Source organism: Crocuta crocuta, unplaced genomic scaffold, assembly GCF_008692635.1.
Source record: "Crocuta crocuta isolate KB4526 unplaced genomic scaffold, BGI_CrCroc_1.0 scaffold56, whole genome shotgun sequence".
Taxonomy (NCBI): Eukaryota; Metazoa; Chordata; class Mammalia; order Carnivora; family Hyaenidae; genus Crocuta; species Crocuta crocuta.
The window spans coordinates 6,807,229-6,831,802 of record NW_027531334.1 but is presented as its reverse complement, the minus strand read 5'-3'; the positions used below and the strand labels follow the sequence as shown (position 1 = coordinate 6,831,802).

The 24,574-nt window shown below is 40.0% G+C and overlaps 1 protein-coding gene across 1 annotated transcript in view; it reads right to left on the bottom strand.

Moving 5' to 3' along the window:
* MYH15 (myosin heavy chain 15) overlaps positions 1–24,574 on the bottom strand; it is a 150,184-nt gene that overhangs the window by 108,618 nt on the left and 16,992 nt on the right. Inside the window, exons 10-12 of the mRNA XM_077771823.1 lie at positions 16,365–16,468; positions 14,964–15,102; positions 4,734–4,852 (exon numbers count right to left, since the gene is read on the bottom strand). Coding sequence (XP_077627949.1) covers positions 4,734–4,852; positions 14,964–15,102; positions 16,365–16,468 — 362 coding nt within the window. The remainder of the gene's footprint in view (positions 1–4,733; positions 4,853–14,963; positions 15,103–16,364; positions 16,469–24,574) is intronic.

The following is a 24,574-nucleotide window of genomic DNA, read 5'->3' as shown; positions in this document are numbered from 1 at the left end:
GAGTGGCAATGCATTAGAAAGTCTTGCTATTTGAAGTGTGGTCCTAGGAGCTACAGCTTCACACCACCTGGGAGCATGTTAAAGATGCCCGCTCTCAGCAACTCTGCATCGGGTCTCAGACCTAGGAGTCTGAACTGGCACTCCAACACAACCCTCCCATGATCCCGGTGCACCATCAAGTTTGGAAAACACTGGTAGAGTAGGTTAGGAGTCTGGAATGCCTAGCCCTTATCCTGCTGCTGCTAAGATTTGTCACCTTTGGCAAGTGACCTACTCTCTCTGGACTGCAGTCTCCTCCCCTGCATAATGCTCTGAAGGTTCNGCACAGAGCCCGACGCGGGGCTTGAACCCACGAACTGCGAGATCATGACCTAAGCGAAAGTCGGACGCTTAACCGACTAAGCCACCTAGGCGCCCCATCCACATTCTTTATTCTATCAGTTCCCAGTGTTGCTCTCAACTCCCTGTAGGGAGAAGGCAATTTAGCGCATCAATCTGACTCAGGTTCTCCTACTGGAAAAGTCAGGCTACATTTCCCCTCCCTAGAGTGTGTGGCAAAGGCTCTAACATAACCTACTGGGAAGAGCTCCAACCTCAGTGCTGACTGATGTTGTGTAAATGCAGATCCTACTTCTGTGATGCAAAGGTGCTGCTATAGTAACAGGTTACTGACAGACCCCAAGTGGGAGTGAATTTCAGCTGGATGTTCTCCAAGCCTGGAAGCAGAATGGACTCCAAGCACTTAACATTTAAAATAGGCCTAGCCCATCCATCCTTCAGCCACCCAGGAGACAGCATGCAGCAGGTGCCCGTTGGTGTCTGGTGGTGTTTTAGTTATGAGTCATCCACTCTCTGATCAGTTATCTTGAGTCATTTCCACAGTAATCCATAAGCTGGATGGCATCACTGTTTTTTGTTATTGGCTTCGAGAGCACACACGCACAGATAAAGCACCAAGAATGGTTTTAATCCTCTGGAGCACTGAGAAAATCACTCTCTGTCTACAGAAGTCACTTAAACTTTAAAAAGAATGTGACGAACTTGCTCACCCCTTTTTAATTCCCTAAGTATCTGGAGGTGAGAGTGGAAGAGAAACTGGCCAGCGATGGAGAGTAGTGAGGAAACAGGAAGACAGGCTGACGATGTAGTCAGGGAAAAAAATATGGCGTCTGCTGAATGAAACCAATAAGCCAACATACTGCTCGATAATTAATCATTTTCATCCTTTTCTACCCAATAAAGGAGGAATTACACAGCAGAATATACACTTCCACTTTTCAGGGACTACATGAACTCATCCCTTAGCTCTTTTTCAAATAACCTCACAGAAGACTGTGATCATTGGGTAGCAGTTGCACAGGATAGAACAAAAACCACCACCAAAAAGAAATGGAGTCAAAGAGCCATATTTATGGCACTTTTATCCCTGCCTTTTTAAATATTAAAATGTGATCTTTATTAATTCGATATTAACTTTTTAATATTAAAATATGCAACTGCCAGGGTTACTGGGAGACACTCGATGAGACAGAGGATGTAAATAGCACACATTTAGCACTTGCTATCTGATAAATGTTGGTTCCCACTCTCCTGTTCCCTTTCCACTTTTATCCCTTCCTCATCTTCACTCCAGAATTTACTAGCTACATTACGGTGAACAGTTAATCTTTGTAAGGTTCATCATCTTTAACTATAAAAATGGAAATATAAGTAAGATCAACTTTGCAGGCTTGTTGTTCAATTGAATGGGATATCCATACAAAGCACTTAGCACATCATCAGTAGTTACTGATTATTGTGATTTTTAAATCATTATTAATCTTTTTAAGATTAAAACAACCGAGGCACCTGGGTGGCTCATTTGGTTAAGCGTCCGACTTTGGCTCAGGTCATGATCTCACGGTCTGTGAGTTCTAGCCCCATGTCAGGCTCTGTGCTGGCAGCTCAGAGCCTAGAACCTGCTTTGGATTCTGTGTCTCCTCCTCTCTCTGCCCCTCCCTCACTTGTGCTCTCTCTGTCTCTCTCAAAAATCAATGTTAAAAAAGTTTTTTAAATAAATTAAATAATAAAATTAGAACAACTTATTTCTAACAGGCATAGTTAAAACTCTCATGGAATCATAAAATACTAGACCTGAAGGACCTTAGTTCTTTTTTTTTTTTTTTATGTTTTATTTATTTCTAGGAGAGAGAGAGAGAGAGAGAGAGAGACAGCGTGAGCAGGGGAGGGTCAGAGAGAGAGGGAGTCACAGATTGAAACAGGCTCCAGGCTCCGAGCTGGCAGTCAGCACAGAGCCCGACGCGGGGCTCGAACCCACGAACCGCGAGATCATGACCTAAGCGAAAGTCGGACGCTTAACCGACTAAGCCACCCAGGCGCCCCTGAAGGACCTTAGTTCTTAATAATCATACATAGTGGCTCTCAATTCGGGATGATACCTGCCACTGAAGGAAGAACGTATTTGAAAATAGGGAGGGCATTTTCCAGGCATCATCATGATTGTGCCACTGGCATTCAGCACCTGGAAGCCAGAATGCAAACCCCCTACGATGTGCCGGCCACGCTCACATCTGAAGGACCATCCCATTCAGATGCCGGTCACCCTTCCACTGAGACACGAGGGATTCAGCCTCTTTGCTGGGTGCTCACTGAGGTGAAGACATTTGACCAAGATCCCAGAGTTAGTCAGCATTAGAGCTGGAACCAAATTTTGTAAGTGTTAACACTGCAAGAATTTTTGCCATCTTTTGCAATTGTCATCAACAGAACGTATACATCTCTATTCTTAGAAGTGGCAATTGTCTCTATAAAGTCAGTAAAATTCCTAAGAAAAGAAAAGCCTTACAGGGTGCTTTCCTACACTCTCTCCAGGAGCAAGAGAAAGAGAAAGAGAGAGAGAGATTAGAAGATAAGGAGTATTTTTTTTCTTTTAATGTTGGATAATAATACATTAGCTTGCTTCACTGGTTCTATTATAGTGAAGGCTGGTGGTAACTCAGTTCCTGAGAACACAGTATTAAAGAGCAGAAGGTTTGATTTCAGTCCTCCTCTGGGCTCATTAGTTTTACACAGAGCGAGTCCCTGTTCTATAATCATAGCATGTCATGCATGCATGTTGTGGTAAATGTGTTAAAAAGCAAGAAACTGCCAAACACCCTTAACTTCACTATGAGAAAGAGTTCAACTACTTGTCCTGCTTATCATGGCTCAAGTTCAGCTCAATATTTAGTTTATCTTAATGTGTATGGAGCACCTCCTGCTTGGAGGGCACTGTGCTAGATGCCAAAGGTACTAAAATGAATTCACCACAGTCCATGGTCTCGAGGAGCTTCCAGTGACGAAGGGGGAACAAAAATGGAGACTAATTATTTCAGTATAGTATTAAGACAGAGGTAGAATTATTGATTTAAAGAGTAAACTAAGCTAGGAAATTACTGAAATGTTTTAAATCACATAGTCACATTAGGTGCTTCAAGACACCAAAAACAGAGTTTATTGTCATCAGAACAACTGTCTTCTATCACAAATTTGTACATCTGTCTATCTCATCTTCAGATTTAAAATGTATGTAAAGACAATCTAAATGTCACCTGGATATTAGCTGTGCGTCCTTTGCAGTGTTATTTATGTTCCCTAAGCCTCAGTTTCCCCAACCGCGAAAACCTAAGTATTCCTGCTCTATTTACCTCCGAGTATTGTTGTAAGAAGAGAAGGAATCAATGCCTAGGAGTGCCTTATACATACTATATGTGATCGTACCATTCTCTCTTTCCAGGTACTACCGTACCTGTAGTAATTTGACTAATTTTTACCAACCAACAGACTGTTAGTAAAAGTGTTATCCCTTCTGGCCCCAGGCAGTTAAGGTGGGTGCACTTTCTCCACAAATGATCTTTCCCCTGAGCAGCAACTCTGGAGGCCAGGTGTCCTGAGTGGCCTAACCACAATATGGAAGAAGGCCATCCAATGTGTAATGGACGTGGTGTAAGAAATGTTAATTTTACTGTCACCGACATTTCAGTGCATAGATGTTACTGCAGCATGGCATCACATACTGGCTAATAGGCGTTACGGATGTAAATTATTATTTTAAAGTGCACTAGCATACTTAGATGGTCTCATTACGTGGCAGCCCTGGGGACACTTCCTGCATTCTGACAAAGCCTCAGGATCAGCAGTCCTGAGAGCACTTGTTATTCTATCATTAAAAGATTCTCCTGGATGCACAACAAAGCCTGTATGACCTTCCTTCTCTCATTTCTGCTCTCAACACCCCTCCTTCAAATACTAACTTCAGCCTATGTTTTAAAACTCTTTCTCAACTAATATGCCTGTTACTCTAAAATGTCAATATTCCAAATAGGTGAGGGATGCCAATTCACCAGTTTTATTCACACTGGAAATTAATGGCTTTGAAAGCTCCTTAGCTGGACAACAAAGATGTTGATCACAAGCAAAGGGCTTGCCTACTTCAGCAAAGAGACTTGTTACCTACAGGAAAACTGTCAAACGGTATACTAAGAATCTGGAAAGATTCTTAACGCAAGAGCGTGTACAGTGGTATGCATCACAAGTGAAAACATTCCGAATGAATACATCACAGTAGTTCTTACTCGCTTTTTTATGGAAGCACTTGATGCAGACAACACCAGAAGCTGAAAAATAACAAGTACAATATGTACACAATTATTACAAGATCATAGAGTCATAATGCTCTGGAAATAACACCTTACCTGTTCTACATTTTGACCTCTGGTGACATATTCATTACCGACTTTGATTCTAGGATGGATCAAACCCTTCACCAACTCAGAAGTGTTAATGCCCATGAGGAAAGCAGCCTTGTCAGCACCTGGTCAGAAGAAAGGAAAGAGGGGTAGCAGGGAAAGGGGGAGAGAGGAAGGGGGGAGGAAGGAAGGAGGGAAGGGAAGAGAAAACACTACTTAAATTCATTCAATTATACCAAAACAAATTTGCCAGAGGACAAAAGGAAGGTATGTTCAGACCTATGTAGCAAGTAGACTATAGTTTTGAAATAAAATGTTTGAATCCAAAATGTTTAGAAGACTTTACTTCTTGGAAACGAAAATCAAACCACAATGAAATGCCATTTCACACCCACTGGACTTGCTATAATCAAAATGACAGACAATAACAAGAGTTGGTGAAGGTGTGGTGAGCTGGGAACCCTCATACATTGATCGTTAGAATGTACCATGGTAGAACCACTATGGAAAACAGATTGGCAGCAACTGAAAAGTCAAGTAGAGTTAATCTAGGAACCAGAAATTCTACTGGTGGGTATGTACCTGATAGAAGTGAAAACATATGTTCACACAAAAAATCGCGCACAAATCTTCCTAACAATATTATTCATACTGGTCAAAGGCAGTAAAAACCCTTTTTCGGCTATAAAAAAAGAATGAAGTATGGAAGCATGTTTCGATATGGATCAAACATGAAGACGTTATGTTAAGTGAAAGAAGCCAGAAACAAAAGACCACACATTGTGTGATTCCAATCACAGGAACTGTCCAGAACAGGCAAATCCAAAGAATAGAAAGTAGCCCCTGTGGTTGCTAGGGGGAGAAGGGAATTGGGAGGAAGTACCAATGGGTACAGGATTCTTTTCCTGTTTTTTTTTTCTCACATTTTAATTTAAATTCCAGTTAGTTAACATACAGTGTAATATTAGTTGCAGGTATAGAATGGGACTCTTTGAAGTAATTGAATGTTCTGGAATTAGATAGTGGTAATGGTTACACAATCTTGTGGATATGCTAAAACTCACTGAGCTGTATACTTCAAAAGAGTGAATTTTATGGTCTGTGAATTACACCTCAGTTGTAAAAAGAAATCTATCTGGCCATCTTCTAAAATAAAATACTTGACACACATGGAAAAAATCTTATCTTTATTATTTGCCTATTTTCCCCTTCTACATATGTACTTGTAGGATAAAGTACTTATCCTACAAGGACAGGGACTTGGGCCATGTAATCTGATAATTCAAGACAACCGTCAATAATCAACATAAGCCAGGACGCTTGAATTGATCAAAAACCGTTCTCTCCCTGTGAAGTGTCTATTTGCTCCATAGTGCCCTCTGCTGCCCAACAAGAACACTTACAATCCACACAGCTGCATTATTCTAAATCAGCGCTTCCATTTTCTAAGGAAAGTGGGGAAGAATGAATGTTATCAGAAAGAGTAAATAAACATGTATCACATCATGTGCTTAAAAATGACAATAGAAAAGAACTCCACAGGCAAAAAGTTATAAGCACATTCCAGTTGTAGACTTCTTCAGTTATCAAGCAAAAGGAATATTTTGTTTATCTAACACCTCTGCTATACCCTACCTTTTTATATGAATTCTGAGATATGCTAGTATATCTGATGTAGTAGCTTTATAAAATAATGTCTTACAGTAGAAGAAAATGCAGTCTCTCATTACTGCTCTATAAAGTAAACAATTTCCTGAGCAATAACCACAAATAGGGAGTAAAGTAAAAGCGAAAAAACAATTAGAGACCTGTATGTCACTTGTATTAACTATACCCATTTCCTTTTGTGGGCTTTTGAAATTTTACAAAGGATTTAAAAGCTTGAAATGTTTATTTTCTTGTTAACTAAGATCAATATATTTTATACATACATTTCTGCAGGCTACACACCTACTCTGTGTTAGAGATAATGGCCCAGGTACTCAGTTGCTATGAAACCTTTCAAAACGCAAAGCCTATTTGGGGAAATAAACGGAAAAATCAAAAGTAGAGCAGACGTGCTCATCCTATGCTGAGATATCCCTGCTAAGAGTGCCATGTTTGGAGACAAAAGCATGATTATTTCAAGTTGAGAATCCAATGGATCAGAATCCTAGCCTTTTCACACTGGAGGAAACTTTAAAGAGCACATGACCTAGAATGAAAATATTTAAAAGAAAGAGAAATGTAAAGTGCTTGATGAACCTGTGTGGAGGTGAATACTGACAATGTAAAAAAATGAACAATTGCACAATATCTGTTTCAAAAAAAGATAGTTCCGTTTTCTGAGCTTTGGAAGCATTCAGACGGACAATACGGGTAATAATAGTCTCAAACTCATATCTCCTTTTTCCAGTGTTAAGGACAGTCCTTTGAGTCTATTTTTATCCATGAACAAAGGAAACCCAAATTCTCTGTACAATATCCCACCTTAAGTTCTGACAGAAATAGCATCCAACGTTACAGAATTATTTGCCACCCACCCCAGAGACAGTCAAGTATCTGCAGACCGAGAAGTAGTATACCTTGCCTTTATCTGACAGGTGTATATTACACATTCTCCAGGTTTTCCTTGTGTTTTGTTTTGTTTAGACAGAAACCAGTACTTGTCATCTTGTGCTAAAAAATAAATTACTTCATTTGCACTAAAATTTTCACAACCAAGATGAAAATAGTTTAAATCTATGAATAAATACCCATCAGACAGTCAGGAAATGATATTACGAACAAAGCAAGGTCTGGAAACATTTTCATCATGTAACCTGATGTGTTCTGAAAAGCGGCTTTATGAAATTCCCACCATCTTGTGAAAAAACCCATGGATTTTTAATTAGACTGTCTGATCTTACCTGGGAGAGGCAATGTTTAGCTAAAGCGGTGTTCTCACACATTGGCGTGTATCAAAATACCCTGGAGAGCTCATAAAGCTACAAAGGACGGGGCTTGCTAAAGGCGGTTGGGTCTGGACCTGTTTTTATCATGTTCCCCAGGTGATTCTGACATACATGCAGATTTGAAAACACAATCCACATTATAGTGGTCATCAAACTTGGCTGCACATTGGGGTCACCTGATAAGTTGTAAAAACAGACAATGATGCCTGTACTTATCCCCATGATTAGTTTTCTTTTCTTTTCTTTTTTTTTAATATTTTTATTTATTTCTAGGAGAGAGAGAGAGACAGCATGAGCAGGGGAGGGCCAGAGAGAGAGGGAGACGCAGACTCTGAAACAGGCTCCAGGCTCTGAGCTGGCAGTCAGCACAGAGCCCGACGCGGGGCTCGAACCCACGAACCGCGAGATCATGACCTAAGCGAAAGTCGGTCGCTTAACCGACTAAGCCACCCAGGCGCCCCCCATGATTAGTTTTCTAATCTAATGCCTGGGTGAGGCCTGAGCTTCAGAAATTTCAAAGCTCCCCCCTGAGTCCAATGTGCCACCAAGTTTGAGAACTATTCTCTGAAGAATAGTAGCCAGGTTTAGTATGTACATTTTGAAGTCAAGAAGGTAGAATAAAGTCTGGCATTACCTGAAAACAGGTAAGGGGGTAGAGAAAAACAAAAGGTAATCTTTTCCAAATTTACAATTTCATCCCAGTTCAGTCCCATATATAAAGAAAGGAACAAAATCCAGTTTGTCAATCCTGACTAATGTAAAGAGGGGTTAGAAGAATGACATTTAATTGTTAGCCTTTCAAGTAGGGTTATAATGTGATGTCTGAGCTGTTCACTTTTCACTCTTTTTATTGAACAAAGTTTACTGAGCACTTACTATGTGCAAGGCCTAAGTGCTAGATGCTGTAGCAAGAGAGATAAACAAGACAAAAAACTGGACGCATCAAGGAGCTGATAATCCATGAAAGTAAATAAAACAGAAAAAAAATAACAAGTCGGTAAAACAACTACTTATCAGAGACCAATTATTATGAAAGTTTGAAAGAAGAAGGAATCCCTTAGAATTGTCTGACCAAGGAAGATTTCAAAAAAGAAATAGTATTTGATTTGAACCTTGAAGATGAGAAGGGTTTATAAGGCAAACACAGGAGGGGCACCTGGGTGGCTCAATTGGTTAAGCATCTGACTTTGGCTCAAGTCCTGATCTCACTGTGAGTTTGATCCCTGCATTGGGCTCTGTGCCGACAGCTCAGAGCCTGGAGCCTGCTTTGGATTCTGCATCTCCCTCTCTCTGCCCCTCACCCGCTTGTGCTCTGTCTCTCTCTTAAAAATAAATAAACATTAAAAAGTTTTTTAAAAATAATAATAGGCAAATACAGGAGAACAAGAATATCTCAGACAGAACAGCATGACCTACAGGCATTGCAGAGGGAAAGAGCATGCGTGGTCAAAGACTGGACCACAAAGTCAGGGAATGAGCAATAAACAGAAAAGCAGGTGATTTCTGGTCACAGAAGACATCCGATGCCACTCACTATAAGGTATTCATTAAATAATGGAGAAACCTTAAAGGGACTTTTAGCAAAGCAATGGCATAGAGTCAGGCTTCACAATGATTAATTTTGTGCAGGTGTGCAAGACAGACCAGAGCAGGGAGAGTAGAGGAGAAAAAGTGAATTTACTGCAAGATGCCAACGTGCAAGGTGCTGATGGTCTAAACTGATAGTAAGAAAGGGAAAAAAGACTGAAAAACATGACTAAGAGATTCCGACCTAAGAAGTAGAGAGAAGACCAGCATCATGAATACAAATAGAGAAGTCATTAGGAAGACATCACATGGGAGGAGAAGAGAATACAATGAGCTTTAGCCACACACTTTAGGATACCAGGAGATTATGCCATACAAAGTTAGAAATGTGGGGTTGGCACTCAAGAAAGAGGCAAAGGCAAGAATTCCTCCTTCTGTTTGGGTGCCTTCTCTCTCTCCACCCTCTTCTCTATCTGTCCAGCTCCTTCAATCTTCCCTCCATAGTTAATTGGGGGGGAAAAAACCACCAAAGCTTAATAGATTAAGAGCCCTAAGAAATCAATGAGAAAGTCATTTGTTCCAAACAAAAATGTTCCATTTTTTTAGTGTTTATTTATTTTGAGAGATGGAGCATGAGTTGAGGGGAGGCAGAGAGAGAAAGAGAGAGAGAGAGAGAGAGAGAGAATATCCCACGTAGGCTCCATGCTGTCAGCACAGAGCCTGACATGGGGCTCGATGTCACAAATTGGGAGATCACAACCTGAGCTGAAATCAAGAGTTGGATGCCCAAGTGACTGAGCCACCCACAACCCCTCCCCCTCCCCGCTAAAATATGCTCAATTTTAAAGTGGGTTAAGGATGGAAATAAAAATCCAAAAAAAGAAATGATGCAAATAGGTAAGAACATACAAAAATTAACTTTATTAATATTTAAATATAAAACAACACCTGGCTATTTGGTAAGAGAAAGAACTGTTAACATTAGTGAACACAGTGAGAAAGTTACTATCAATGCTGCTGATAGGAATACAAATGGTAAAACATAGGGCAGCCTGAGAAAAAAATTTACTCTTAGAAGTCTATTCTAAAAAAATCATATATATCTTTGAATTTGTAACGGTGTTCACCAAAATTTTGTTCATGATGGTAAAAAATCTGGAAATGAATTACATATTCAATAAGAAATACTTAAACTAATTATCCATATATGGGACACTTTGCAGCTATCTAAAAAGATATTGCAGAAAATATGAAAGATGTTCACATATAATTTAGTGAAAAACTCTGAAGGAAACATCATGAAGAGTAGGAACATACAGATTTTATTTTAAAAAGTTCCCTGTGCATATTCAACTATAAAAACATAGGATAGATGTGTCTTGTGGCCTTAACAGTGACTGTCCCTGAGTAAACATGATTTTTTTAAATAATTGTATACCAGGCACAGTTTTAAAACCTAGAAACACAACACTGAATGCACCAACTTAAGTCCCTGCTGGTCAATAAAAAAATAGCTGTGTGAACGACATGAAGAAGAATATTCAGGTTAAGGGGAAAGAGAATGATCAGAAGGCAGTAGAAGTGGTCAGGGAAGGCTTTAATGATAAGGTAACATTTAAGAAGTCACCTTAATAAAGTGAGGGAGTAAGTCATGAATATACCTAAGAAAAAAGAGCTCCAGATGGAAGAAGTCAGTGAAAAAGTCCTGAAATAGGAGCTCCTCTGCTCTAAAAAGAGCTAAGAGACCAGCAGGACTGAGTGAAGGGAATGACAGAAGAGGAAATGGTAGGTGAAGTTTTGTACCCTATTTCAAGGACATGGGTTGGTGGTGGGGGGTGGTGATTCCACACCAAGCAACTCTGTGGCACCAGCTGGGTGTCCTACAATTCAACTGAGTTTTACTTGAAGATAGCATCAGATTCCAAGGGTTAAGGGTTCAGTTCTATAAGACTACTCTCCCCCTCCCCCACTTCAGATGCCAATAGCAAGTCCAGGTTGTTTTGGGGGCTACACACTCAGGCTATAGAACCATTGTTGCAATGACCCACTTCTCGGGTTCAATTAATTTGCTAGGAGTTCACAGAATTCAAGGAAATATTTTACCTACTATATCGATAGTTCATTATAAAGAGAAATCACTCAGGAATAGCCAGATGGAATAGATGGCACAGGGGAAGGCATAGAAAAAGAGTGCAAAGCTTCAATGCCCTAAGCAAATACTGTCCTCCTCAAATGCCCATGTGTTCATCAACCTGGAAGCTCTCTAAACCTGTCCTTTTGGGGGTTTTATGGAGGCTTCATTTCAGGAACATGACTGATTAAATCATGGGCCATTGGTGATGGAACTAAATCCTTAGCCCGTCCCTCTCCTCTCCCCTACTTGAGGTAGGACTTAAAGCTCCATCTCTCTAACTACCTGGTTAGTTCCTATGGTGACCAGCTCCCATCCTTAGGTACAGTCTGAAAGTCAACTCATCAACATAACAAAAGCACTTTTATTGCTCTCATCACTTAGAAAATTCCCAAGGTTTTAAGGACTCTGTGCCAGAAACTTGAAGAATGATCAAATATAATTTTTTATTAAAAATCACAATATCAAAAAGTCACAATATCACAGTAGGAGATGGGGTTAGAGAGATTTAGAGGGATCACAGACGATGGGGCTATGAAGAGAACTTCGGGCTTATTTCAAGTAAGATGGGAGCTATTAGTGAGCCTAGAGCAAGGAGCAGGCATGAATGGACTTACACTATGAAAGGGCTACCACTGGCTGTTCCGTGAAGACCTATCAGTCTTGTGACAAGAGTGAAGACAGGGAGACCAATAAAGAAGCTATTTCAATAATCTGGTAAGAAATGATGGCTCGGGGTAGATGGTAATAGTAGACAGGGTCATGGTGAGTAAGTGGTTATGAGTTTTACACATCTTTAAAGGTAGATATGGCAAGGCAGAGACAAAGGAGTTCAGGGTGATGGTAAGTGTTAGGGCGACTGAGAGAATCTAGTTGACATTTATTAAAACTAAGAAATGAAGAGCTGGTAGCAGGGGCAGGACGAGATGAAGAGTTTAATTCTATACACGTTGAATTTGAGATTACCTAAGAAATTAGAAAAGATTTAAGGATGAAGCCCAGCATCTCTATAGCATTTAGAAATGGGAAAGCTGAGGACACTCCAGCAAAAACTCTGAGAAGGAACCACTGGGGAGATTGGAGGATATTATGTCCATCATTTTCTTATATGTATTTTATGATAAATAAGTATGCCCAGCTCTCATAATGAGAACAATTCTTCAAAAAAAAAAAAAACAAAAAACAAAAAACAAAAAACTGTTTCCAAGCATGTAAAAAGCAAAAACAAAAACGCAACAACAAAATAAAGCAACAAAATAAGATGTCGCAAAAGCACATTTTAATATGTTATTTCATGATGTTTACACAAGCCTCAGGTCTCATTCCTTCACTTCATTCTCATCTGTGCTCTCAAGTGTTCTCTTTCCTGAGAGGATTTTCTGACTATCTACAAGAACCCTCTAACCCCTATTATGCATTATTCTTCTACTCTGCTTTATGTATTTCAACTTCATGCATGTTTGTCTATTTATGTAGATGGTCTATCTCCCACACTAGGTAGTCAGGACAGGGATGGTCTCATGTGCACAGGTATATCCTCAGCACCGAACTAGACCCTGGCACAGACTGGCCTCAAAAATTATTCACTATTAACAATTAAAAAACAATGGGCAAAGAACTTGAATTAATATTTCTCCAGAGAAGATATACAAATGGGTAATAGGCACATGAAAAAATACCATCCCTAATCATCAGGAAATGTAAACCAAAACCCCAATAAGATTCTACTGATACCCATTAGAATAGCTATTATATATATATATATATATAGTTAAGATTTGAAATCAGGGACCTGAATGGAGATTTAAACACCAATGTCCACAGTAGCATTAATCATAGTAGTGAAAGGTAGAAGCAACTCAAGTGTCCATAAATGGATAAATGGATCATCAAAATGTGAAACACACATAGAATGGAATATTATTTAGCCTTAAAAAGGAATGAAACTTTGACATATACTATAACATGAATCTTGAAGACACTGTACTAAGTAAAATAAGATAGACCTAGAAAGACAAATATTGTATGATTCTACTTACCTAGATACCTAGAGTAGGCAAATTCATAGAGAGAGAAAGTAGATCAGTGGTTCATAGGGGTTAGGAAAACGGGGTAATAGGGGGTTATTAATAGGTGCAGAATTTTAGTTTCAGATGACAAAAAAGTTCTGGAGATGAACAGTGGTGATGATTGTGCAACAATGTGAATGCATTTAATGTGAACCATACACTTACAAATGGTTAAAATGGTAAGTTTTATGTTATGGATATTTTAGCACAATTGAAAATATAAAATTTTAAGAAATTATTTGTTGAGGGGCACCTGGGTGGTTCAGTCGGTTAAGTATCCGACTTCGGCTCAGGTCATGATCTCATGGTTCGTGGGTTCAAGCCCCACGTCGGGCTCTGTGCTGACAGCTAGCTCAGAGCTTAGAGGCTGTTTCGGATTCTGTGTCTCCCTCTCTCTGACTCTCCCCAGTTCACGCTGTCTCTCTCTCTCAGAAATAAATAAAAACATTAAAAAATTTTTTTAAAAAAGGAATTATTTGTTGAAAGATTTGAATGAATGGGTTTTCTCTTTTTTGTTTTAGCAGCCAGGAATTTTAATATTAAATGAAATAATTATAAGAACTATGCTTCCTTCCCTATTATTTTTAAAGTTCATTCATTTATTTTGAGAGAGAGAGAGAAAAAGTATGTGAATGAGTGGGGGAAGGGCAGAGAGAGAAAGGAAGAGAGAAAATCCCAAGCAGGCTCTGTGCAGTCAGCTCAGAGCCCCACGCAGTGCTCTACCTCACTGTGAGATCATGACCAGAGCTGAAATCAAGAGTTGAACACTTAACTGACTGAGCCACCCAGGTGCCCTGCTTCCTACTTTTCATAAGGAGAATGCCTCAAATTTTTTTGGTAAGCAGGCAAGACTATAGAGGTTTTAAAAAAACCTCTATAGTTTAAACCTCTAATGTTTAAATAAACATTAAAAATGTTTATTTTTGAGACAGAGACAAAGACAGAACACGACCAGGGGAGGGGCACAGAGAGAGAGAGAATCCGAATCTTAAGCAGACTCCAGGCTCTGCACTGTCAGCATAGAGCCTGATGCAGGGCTTGAACCCACAAGCTGCAAGATCCTGACCTGAGCCAAAGTCAGACACTCATCTGACTGAGCCACCCAGGTGCCCCAAGACTATAGATTTTTTAATGTGAATAAAAAACAAAGGGAAATGCAGCCATTGTGCTCTCAACACAATGGAAACTCTACTTTGGGAATTCTAAAGATCTTTGTTCACACCTCCATTATGTGACTTAATACATCTTCCAGTAATTTGTTCCTTTCTCCGTTTTTCTCAGCAGGCTATGTGCTGACGGAATGGCTTTTTCCTGGTTAGTCTTATAGTACCCAAGTTTAGCAAATTCACTAGCATTGTCAATAATTAAGGAATGCTTCTCATTCTGAGATACTGGAATTAAACATCAGAATGGCAGTAGAGAGAACAATTTTGAGAAGACACAATCGATGGAGATTGCTGATCAGTTTCAATGTTTTCAAAAACCAAGGGGGCGAGGTAACTGCAAGGAAAAGGGAGCAGAGCTGGGGTCAGGGATCTGAACAGAATATATGCCATGGCCTGAAAGCAATTCTTACTCTCTGTGCCATCTGCTTCCACTTGCTCTTCTCTGGGTTTCTGTTTGAATTTCATGTTTCCCAAGTGCAGGATGGCTCCAATGAGTTTATAAGATCCATACTTCTCATCAGGAAGGAAGCCCAAGATGTCCATGGCCCGCTGTAAAAAGAGAAACAGATGGCTATATCTTCATTTGCCTGGTGGCTGCAGTAAGCACCTCACCCCTGCTGTGTGTCACACCTCCCTACACTCTGTGGGCTGTCAGAGGGAATGAAACAGATCGACACCGCCCGAGGTGTGACAGCTCTGTTCAAAGCAATGCAAATCGGGCCTGTTGGCACTTGGTCACCCGCAGTCTGCTTACCCCTTTAAAAGAGAATTAGGAAGGCTTGTTTAATGTCCAGGAGCTTTAGAACTTTCCTTGGAAGCCCTGCTCCTCTCTTCTTCCTGCTCCTCCCTTCTAGCCATTGATCATTAACTGGCTATATAAGGTAAATGGTTTTGTCTTCTACGGTGATGGCAGAAAGGAACACTGTATCTGATGGGCTGCTTATTTTGGGGGCTTCTATACATTCTACCCACCCCCAACCTTATCCAAAGACTGGCAAAAGGAAGTGTTTCAGAAAAGAAAAAAAAACATGTCACTGAAGACATCTTCAGAAGCCACTGCATGTGGTAAGATGTGTGTCCTCACACACTCCAACAGGGTAGAAATCAGTACAATCTTTCTAGTGGTTAATTTAGAATATGTACCAAGAGACTATAAAAAATTCATAATCCTTACCTAGTAATTTCACTTTTGGGAATCTAGCTATAAGGTGAATCTAATATACAGAAAAAGCATTTACCTACAAAGATATTTACCACAGTAGAAAAACAAAACAAAACAAAAAAAACCCTTTGAGTCTAACAATAGGAGAATGGCTAAAAACAGTACAGGACAAATGTCTGATAAAATAGTAAGTATTCATTTAAGTGTTTATGAAGAGTTTGTAATAACACTGAAAATGCTTATAAAATTAATCACAAATGCAAACTCTCTATACTGAGTAGTACATGCAGTATGATTATGATCTTTTATTTTTAAAAAATCTTACCCACCACATAGTAGCCAACTACATAGTAGCAACCCCAAATGGAAAAAAAAAAAAAGAACAAAGACTACCAAGATATATACCAAATAAAAACAGTGGTTGCCACGGAGTTTAAACATCTACCCGAGTTTCCATATGTTCCAAAGTTACGATACTGACAGTGTGCACTTTTACAATAAGTTGATTTTAAACAGACACAGCCCAGAAGGGGCTCCTTTCACCCTCCACCCCCAGAAAAAGGAAAAGTCACCTCAGAAGAAAGGTCTGAAATGCTTTCATTTCTCATTGTCATTACCAGACTTTGCTTTGATAACTAACAAGCCTTACATCTGTGGCCAGCAATTCTTCAGCATCATCCCTGGTGCCCACAGCAACTACTCCGTGAGAGCAAAAGAGAAAGTCAGAGGCGTTTTCAGACACCAGGAGCATGTCTGCAGTGGGAAAACCATCAGTTAAACAGTTAGAGAAATACACAAGGCTTTAGAAGATAATTGACCAATATTCACAGTTTATGCTTACAGCTGATAGCACTCTTGTAAACAAGCCAAAATAAAATCCATATTCTACAGCCAAACCTCTGCAATCAAATTTTGCCCTCTACTAACTTGTCAGTCATGTGTTAATGCCTCCCAGGAGAAGACCAGGCAGACCAAATCCTAAAGCAGATTCAATTGCAGCAGCTTGAATTGGTGTGAAGAGAAAAACAGATAATGTGAGTTGGCAAAACTTTGAAAACTGGAATTTGGCCTAGACACATGGTTGAGGGCGGAGGACAAAAAATGTTTTGTACAATTCTAAGTGTAACGGGCCTGAATTTCAAACGCTAGAAAGCAGGCAGACCCTGGCGTTAAGCACCCAGGGAACATTAGCAATGTAATCCTGTCATATCATGTCCTCCTTATTAGAAGCCTGAGTCTGTCTTTCAAGGGATCCATAAATCAGCCTCTGTGTTCAGCACTGCACCTCTGATATGCCAATGACTCCTGACATGATTCACTTAGTCAAGAAACATAATGCAGGTGGAAACCAAGGCAGGCTGTCAGCAGAACATCAGCGACGGACTTGGCCAAATCACATTAACTGCTTAATGCCTAACATTTGCTTCCAATGAAGTTTCTTTGAGCTGATCTGGTTTTTGTGTTTGTCACTCAGCAACATGAAGCTGCTATCCTGAACCCCAAATCTCAGAAACAAATTGCACTTTGCGAATGTTCATGACAGCTCTATTTGGAAACAACCCAACTGTCCATCAAGAGTTAACAAACAGTTGGATATCGATACAACACATTATTACTCAGCAAACAAAAGAATGAACTATGAACATATGCTATGGCATGGAAGAATCTTCAAATAATTATGCTGAGTGAAAGGAGCCAGACAACAAAAGAGTATATACTGTGTGATTCCAAATTATAAAATTCGAGACAATGCAATCTAATCTATAGTGACAGAAAGCATATTAGTAGTTGCCAAGGGACTGGGTGGGAAGGGGGAGACTCAGAGGAATGAGAAAGCATGGGGGGGGGGGCGGAATTATAAAAGATCATGAGAAAGCTTTTGAATGAATACATAGATTACCTGGATTGCATTGATGGTCTCACGCATATATACATATGTCAACACTTAGGTTTATGTTAATAATACTTCAAAGAAGCTATTTTATAAAAGAAATCAAGTTGAAGGCAAGTACAATATTTATAGTATTTACTATATATTTAATAGAAATATAATCCTTAAACCCTTACTTGAACAATGATTCAAATGTCCCTTAAATGTTAATATTTCCCAAGAATCTCTTTATAATCTTTCTCATGCCTCAATTTATGTCAACAAATATTTGCTGAGCTCAAACAATGTGCCAGGCATTGTAAGTTTTAGAGACACATCAGTGAGGAAAAGAAAAAAGTCCTGGGGTGCCTGGGTGGCTCAGTTGGATAAGCATCCAACTTCAGCTCAGGTCATGATCTCATGGTTCGTGGGTTCGAGCCCTGTGTTGGGCTCTGTGCTGATAGCTCATAGCGTGGAGCCTTCTTTTGGGTTCTCTCTGCACCCGCCACTCATGCTGTCTCTATCTCTCATAAATAAATAAGCCTAAAAAATTAAAAAAAAATCCTGCCCTCGTGAAGCTTATATTTTAACAGGAGAAGACAGAAATTTTCAAAATAAGTAAAATGCATAAAAACATATGGAATGCAAGATGGTAATAAGTGCCATGGAGAAAAATAGCAGGGAAAGGGAATGAAAGTATTGACAATATGGGAGCACCTGGCAGGCTCAGGTGGAGCATGTAACTTTTCCTTTCTGGCTTGTGAGTTTAAGCCCCATGCTGGGTATAGAGATTACTTAAAAATAAAATCTTAAAAAAAAAATGTATTGGTGATACAGAGTTACAGTTTTCAAGAAAGTGATCAGGGAAGCCCTCCATAAGGTGACATTTCAGTAAAGACCTGCAAGAGTTGAGGGAGAGAACCATGGAGATAAATGGGGGAGAATGTTCCAGATAGAGAAGGGCAAATGCAAAGGCCCGGAGGTGGAAGTTTGCCTGGCATTTTGAGTGGTTAAGGTGGGTCAGGCACGGGGAAATGAAGGAAGGGGGAAGGCAGTGGGAAATAGTACGTTTGAGGTCAGAGAGGCATCAAGAGGACAGATGATCTCTCCTCACAGGCCAAAGGGACGATTTGGGCATTTATGCTCCATGTGAAACAGGAGATGGTTAACTAATCCAAGAGAGAGGTGACGGTATTTGATCAGGGCAGTACCCACAGAGATGGCTTTTGACAGTAGATGGAACAAGTGAGAATAAAGGGGGAGAAACAGAGGATCAAAAGTAGTTCCAAGGGTTTGTGGTGCGCCAAGTGGAAGGGTGGAGCCGGCTTTAATAACCCTGGGAAAGACTGTGGTGGCCGCACGGGTGGGAGGGTGGAGTTCGGGAAAGGTCTCAGGCACATTAAATATGAGATGTCTGTGCTTGAACTATGAATACATGCTTCCAGCACGGAAGAATCCCAAAATAATTATGCTGAATGAAAGAACCCAACAATGAAAGAGTACATACCATACGATTTCATCTTATAAATTTCCAGAAAATATTTTTTCTTTTAAACTGTTTTGTATTTGTGTAAGCTAAGCAGAAGTGTACACGCTGAAATCTCAAAAGCCCTGAGGCATGCACATTAACCTTGTTATGGGTTCTTCTACATGTCTCTCTTTTTTCTGTAGGGATTTCCCTCAAACATGTAAAACCCATAGTTTTTACTATATATACAGCATAAACCACAACCACCTATAATTCTGTCATTTTAGACTGAAAAATCCTCAAAAAAACAGTGGCACAATACAAAAAATCAGTAACAAGTAAATTTCATCGTATGTCCTTCATATAATGTGGTCCTTCTCCAAACCAAGTAGAGAAATAAGAGTCAGTTAGCTAGGAGTCTAAAATACTGGAGATAAGTCTGACCTCCAAACTGTGGAAATCACCCAATGGAAACGATCTTTAAAACTGTCTGTCAGTCTATTGTGCAGCCACTCTGGAAAACAGAATGGAGGTTCCTCAAAAACTTAAAAACAGAGCTACCCTGTGATCCAGCAATTATACTAGTAGGTATTTATCCAAAGGATACAAAAATACTGATTCGAAGGGGCACATGCACCCCAATGTTTATAGTAACACCATCAACAATAGCCAAATTATAGAAAGAGTCTGAATGTCCATCATCTGATGATACACACACATGCACACACACAATGGAATATTATTTAGCCATCAAAAAGAATGAAATCCTGCCATTTGCAATGGTATGGATGGAACTAGAGTGTATTACGCTAAATGAAAGAAGTCAATCAGAAAAGAACAAGTACCATAAAATTTCACTCATTTGTGGAATTTAAGAAATAAAACAGATGAACATAGAGGAAGGGAAATAAAAAATAAAATAAAAACAGAGAGGGAGGCAAACGATGAGAGACTCTTAACTATAGAGAACAAACTGAGGGTTGCTGAAGGGGAGGGGGTGAGAGAATGGGTTAAATGGATGAAAGGCATTAAGGAGGGCACTTGTTGGGATGAGCACTGGGTGTCATATGTAAATGATGAAACACTGGCTTCTCCTCCTGAAATCAATACTATACTGTATGTTAACTAACTTGAATTTAAATAAAATCTTGAAAGAAAAAAAACAGTCAGTCTACAGGAGGTCACCACGACATAGATGCCAGGACTGAGCCCCAGGACACTCTAAAGTCATAGGCAGATGAGAGAGAGAGACCCAGAGAGAAATACTCAGATTTAGGAGAGAAACAAGGAAGGGTGATGTACTAGAAAGCAAGAGGAGAGATTTTCAAGGAGGAATGAATAATCAGTGGTGTCAAATATTGTCATGACTCTAAAGGTCAAAAAATCTCTATTCTTCTTGCAAGGCTCATTCATGGCTTTACTGATTACTCAAATCTGTTTTCTGAGCTCCAGACCTAGAGCTCCAACTTCCTACTAGACATTTCAGGGCAGATGGACATAAGTAGCTCAAACCCAACACTACGAAAACTGAATCTAGGATAGTTACCACATCTGCCCTGAAGCTATGCCTCTTCTGTGGTTCCTTATGCTGCTGAATGCCAAGGCCATGGCCAGGCCAGACGCCAAAGGGCCTTGAAATCTTGTCCTTTCACCTCCTTTACAGCCAAATACAGACATCATTTCCATGTCTTTCCAATCAAAGTATTTACTTAATCTTTTTTCTCTAGAATAGGCGTATGCTATGGGAGGAGGTAAGGATTCAAAAACAGCATGGTCGTCTCCCTCTAGAAGGCTACAGCAATCACCCACCTAACCAGTGCAGGAAATACTGTGTGCTTTTAGGGTGAGGGGATGCTTCAGTTAGATGTTTCAGTTCATACCAAAAAAAATCAAAAAACCAAAACCAAAACACACAAAAAATCTACCTTCTAAAACTGTTTTGCCATGAATTACCTTTTAGACTATTTTGAATGGTAACCATTCATACACTTTTCATTTTACACACATACTTATTAGGTCATTTTTGATCATTTTCATTTTGGTTACAATGACCAAAGGTGCTATATTTGACATTATTTTCTCTATATTGAATATAGAAAAATAGAAACCTGGAAAGCCCCATGACTTGCCCAGGACAAAATTAATGGTAAATTGAATTTAAAATATAGTATTTTTTTTTTTTAATTTTATTTGAGGGCAAGAGAGATCTGGGGAAGGGGCAGAGAGAAAGAGAATCCTAAGTGCATTCCATGCTCAGCACAGAGCCTGCTATAGGCACTCAGTCGCACAGGAGACCCTGGGATTATGACCTGCACTGAAATCAAGAATCAGATGCTTAGCCAGCTGAGCCACCCAGCTACTCAAGCCTGTGTTTGTAACTATCATGGGAATTCCTTTCCTCCTCTGTCGTTGACAGAAGGAGGGTCTTGCTTCCAGATACATTTCTGGAAGTTATAAAGGACACTTAATGGGCTTTTCCTTTATCTCACTAACCAGAAATATGGCTGATGCATTGGTTTAACCATCCACTTTAGCAGATAGAGTCCAAATGAAGTGGTGGCTCTAAAAAATGTACAAACTAAATGCATGACTGTTTGAGGAACTCTGAAAGGCCTTTAGCTCAAAACATCTTCCCCACTGGGCCTTATTGAAACTTGTTTTCAAAGAGCAATGAATTTTAATTGGGGTGAGGCTTGAAGTTACCTTGGAGTATCATGTTAACAGAGATTGCTTTATTTAATTAATTTCATTTCTACCAAGAGATATGGCCCTGAGAGAATGAGATAAAAGCAAACAGTGAATACATTTTTGTGAGGCACTGTTGGGGCCCAGAAGACTATCTAGGCCAGTAAAGGCCCACACACAAGATTGATGACCAGGCTGTCGGCATGTGGAAGATGGGGGAGTTTTTCAGGAGGGCTGGGGAGAGCACAGACGAGGGGCATGAGAGAATGCAAAAAGTCAATTGCTTCACAACTGCAAAAGGTGTGGGTGTCAACCTCAATACAGGTTTATTTCTAGATCTCTCTCTTCAGTAGGAGATGCAAAGAGCCCTTTAGTGGTGAGTATTTTATCATTCAAGGCTATTTTACATGTTATCTTGACATTAAAGTTTACTTTCTGCATGGCTGAATTTCTCCAAGATTTAGCTGAGTTCACTATTAAAAGGAGCCAAGCTAACCATCGGACAAAAACCAACCAAACAAACTCTCAAACTTGAAAAGTTCTGTAGCTTGTCTCTCTATGACACATAGTCCATCATTACCTATTTCTCACACTGCCATGTACATCTGAAGAGGCTATACGCTGCCCAACTCCAGAGAGAATCACTCACATAGTCTCCAGCTTAAGTAGCATTCTCTAGAGTCAGACAGGGTACAATCTGCACCACCACACATGCACATCTTGTTCCTCCTAACAACCAGTGGGGAGAAAAAAAGAGTAAAGATATGAGACTAGTCCGAGAGAGACCTAATGGGTAAAAGGAGTACAACTTAATGTGCTCCAGACTAGGTGGTCCACTAGGTGGCATTCAGGCCACTGGTAGACAGATCAGGTACACCTCTTGGCAACCACGGCTATGCATTACTGCCACAGGCTAAAGTAAGCACTTAAGGCAGTAGGCAAAATATCAAGGATTCCACGAGACAAGGTCATGTTTTTGACCTCTCGCCCTAGAGTTTCTACACTAGTTGAATAGCAAGAATGGATACGATAAATAAATAGAAAAAATAGTGAAGAAGAGAAGAAAAATAGGAAGGGTATACGCAGGACCAATCTATACAGTTGGTATTAAGATTTAAAGAATTTCAAGGGGCCGTATAAGGGGACTGAGAAAGTGAGTTTTTAGCCATGGCTTGAACAAGAGTCAGCCTAAACTGAAAGACAGGGAAGAAAGGGATGTTCCAGACCATATAGAGACTCACTGGGGGATGATTCTGGGATAACACATCACCCCATCTCCTAGGCTTCTTCAGTGGGTGGCCAGCCTCTTGACTGATTTTCCATACCCAGTTCTTTTGTAGGAAATGCTTTTATTTTAGGAAATTTGGACATTATCCTTATGTTGCGAAGATGTGTTCTCCTGTATCAATCCTCAGAACTACCTGAAGATCTCCTCGGACACAAATAAGAAGAGTTCAAATTTTATAATGTCCCGAAGAATGACCAGTGGTGTTGAGAACAAGTGGACCGACAGTGCCCAATTTGGACCACCAGATGTCAGTCTTTGTACAGTAATCAATCTCTGCAGCCCCCAAAGATTCCACAGGATCAATGAATTCAAGATAGGCATGCATTTTCCGTAGCAGCCCAGAGCCCTCAGATGGTTCTATTAGTAAACAGAGATGGTCCTCCAAATCCATCAGTCACTGCTGGTACCCACATTGGATCCTCTGTATCAGGTACCTGCACAGCATAGAATTTGGGCCAAGAATGTTATATTTGGTAGGGCTAATCAAAGGGAGATTTTTTTTTTTAATCTGTTTCAGGTTAGGTAGAGGGAAATTGAGAAGAATACCGCTGCTGTCATACCACCAAATGAAATTTTCCAGTTTGCAGAGCTTTCCCCATTCAGTAAGAGCTCTTTGAAGTTGAAGGCCATGTGGTCAAAACACAGCCAAGTATACGATCAGTATACTTAACCTAGAATAACAGACTGGGGGGATTGTTCTCCATTAATTCACTCATCTGGATCTTCGATCTCATCCCACATCTGCTCCTGTGGGAGCATCATTATCCTCAGTGGTTTACCTCACATGCAAGACCTTTGCAATCCAATCAGCTTGTCATTCTCCCCTTCCAATGACTTCCCATAGCACCTAAAATTCAGTATAAACTCTGCCGAAGCCTGCAAGATGCTGCTTGATCTGGCCCTGCCCATCACCCTGCATTACCTTCTCCTCTCCACCACTTGCAGTGGCTGTTTTGCTATTTCAAGAATAAACAAAGGGCATTCTTGCCTCAGGGTCTTTGCATTCACTGTTCCTTCTTCCTGGAACTTCATTCTTGGACACCTTACCTACTTGCTGGCTTATTCATATTTATGGTCTGTGAAAACATTGCCTTCTCAGAGAGATCTTGCCTGACCATTCTATCTAAAATATAACCACCTACCCCCACCAAGTCCAAATCCACTCTCCCCTCACCCTACTTTTTTTGTAGACCTACCATTCTCTAAAATTATATATTTCTTTGTTTGCTTATTTATTACTTGTCTTCCACACTAGAATATAAACTCACAAGGGCAGGAACCTGTCTTATTTATTCTCCAACCTCCATGCTTAAGCAACAGTGCCTACTGCACACACAGCAGTCCTACAATAAATATTTGTTGAATGAATACATGAAGTTCATGCTGTTACCACACAAGTTACTTCATTTCTGTTCATGGCACTACCTTTATCCTCATCAAATTATGAAACTTGGGAGGATTTTTGACTCATCATCCTGCCTCATTCCTATAGTCACTGCTAAGACCTGTCTATTCTACGAATCCATTTCCTTTTCTCCCATTCCCACA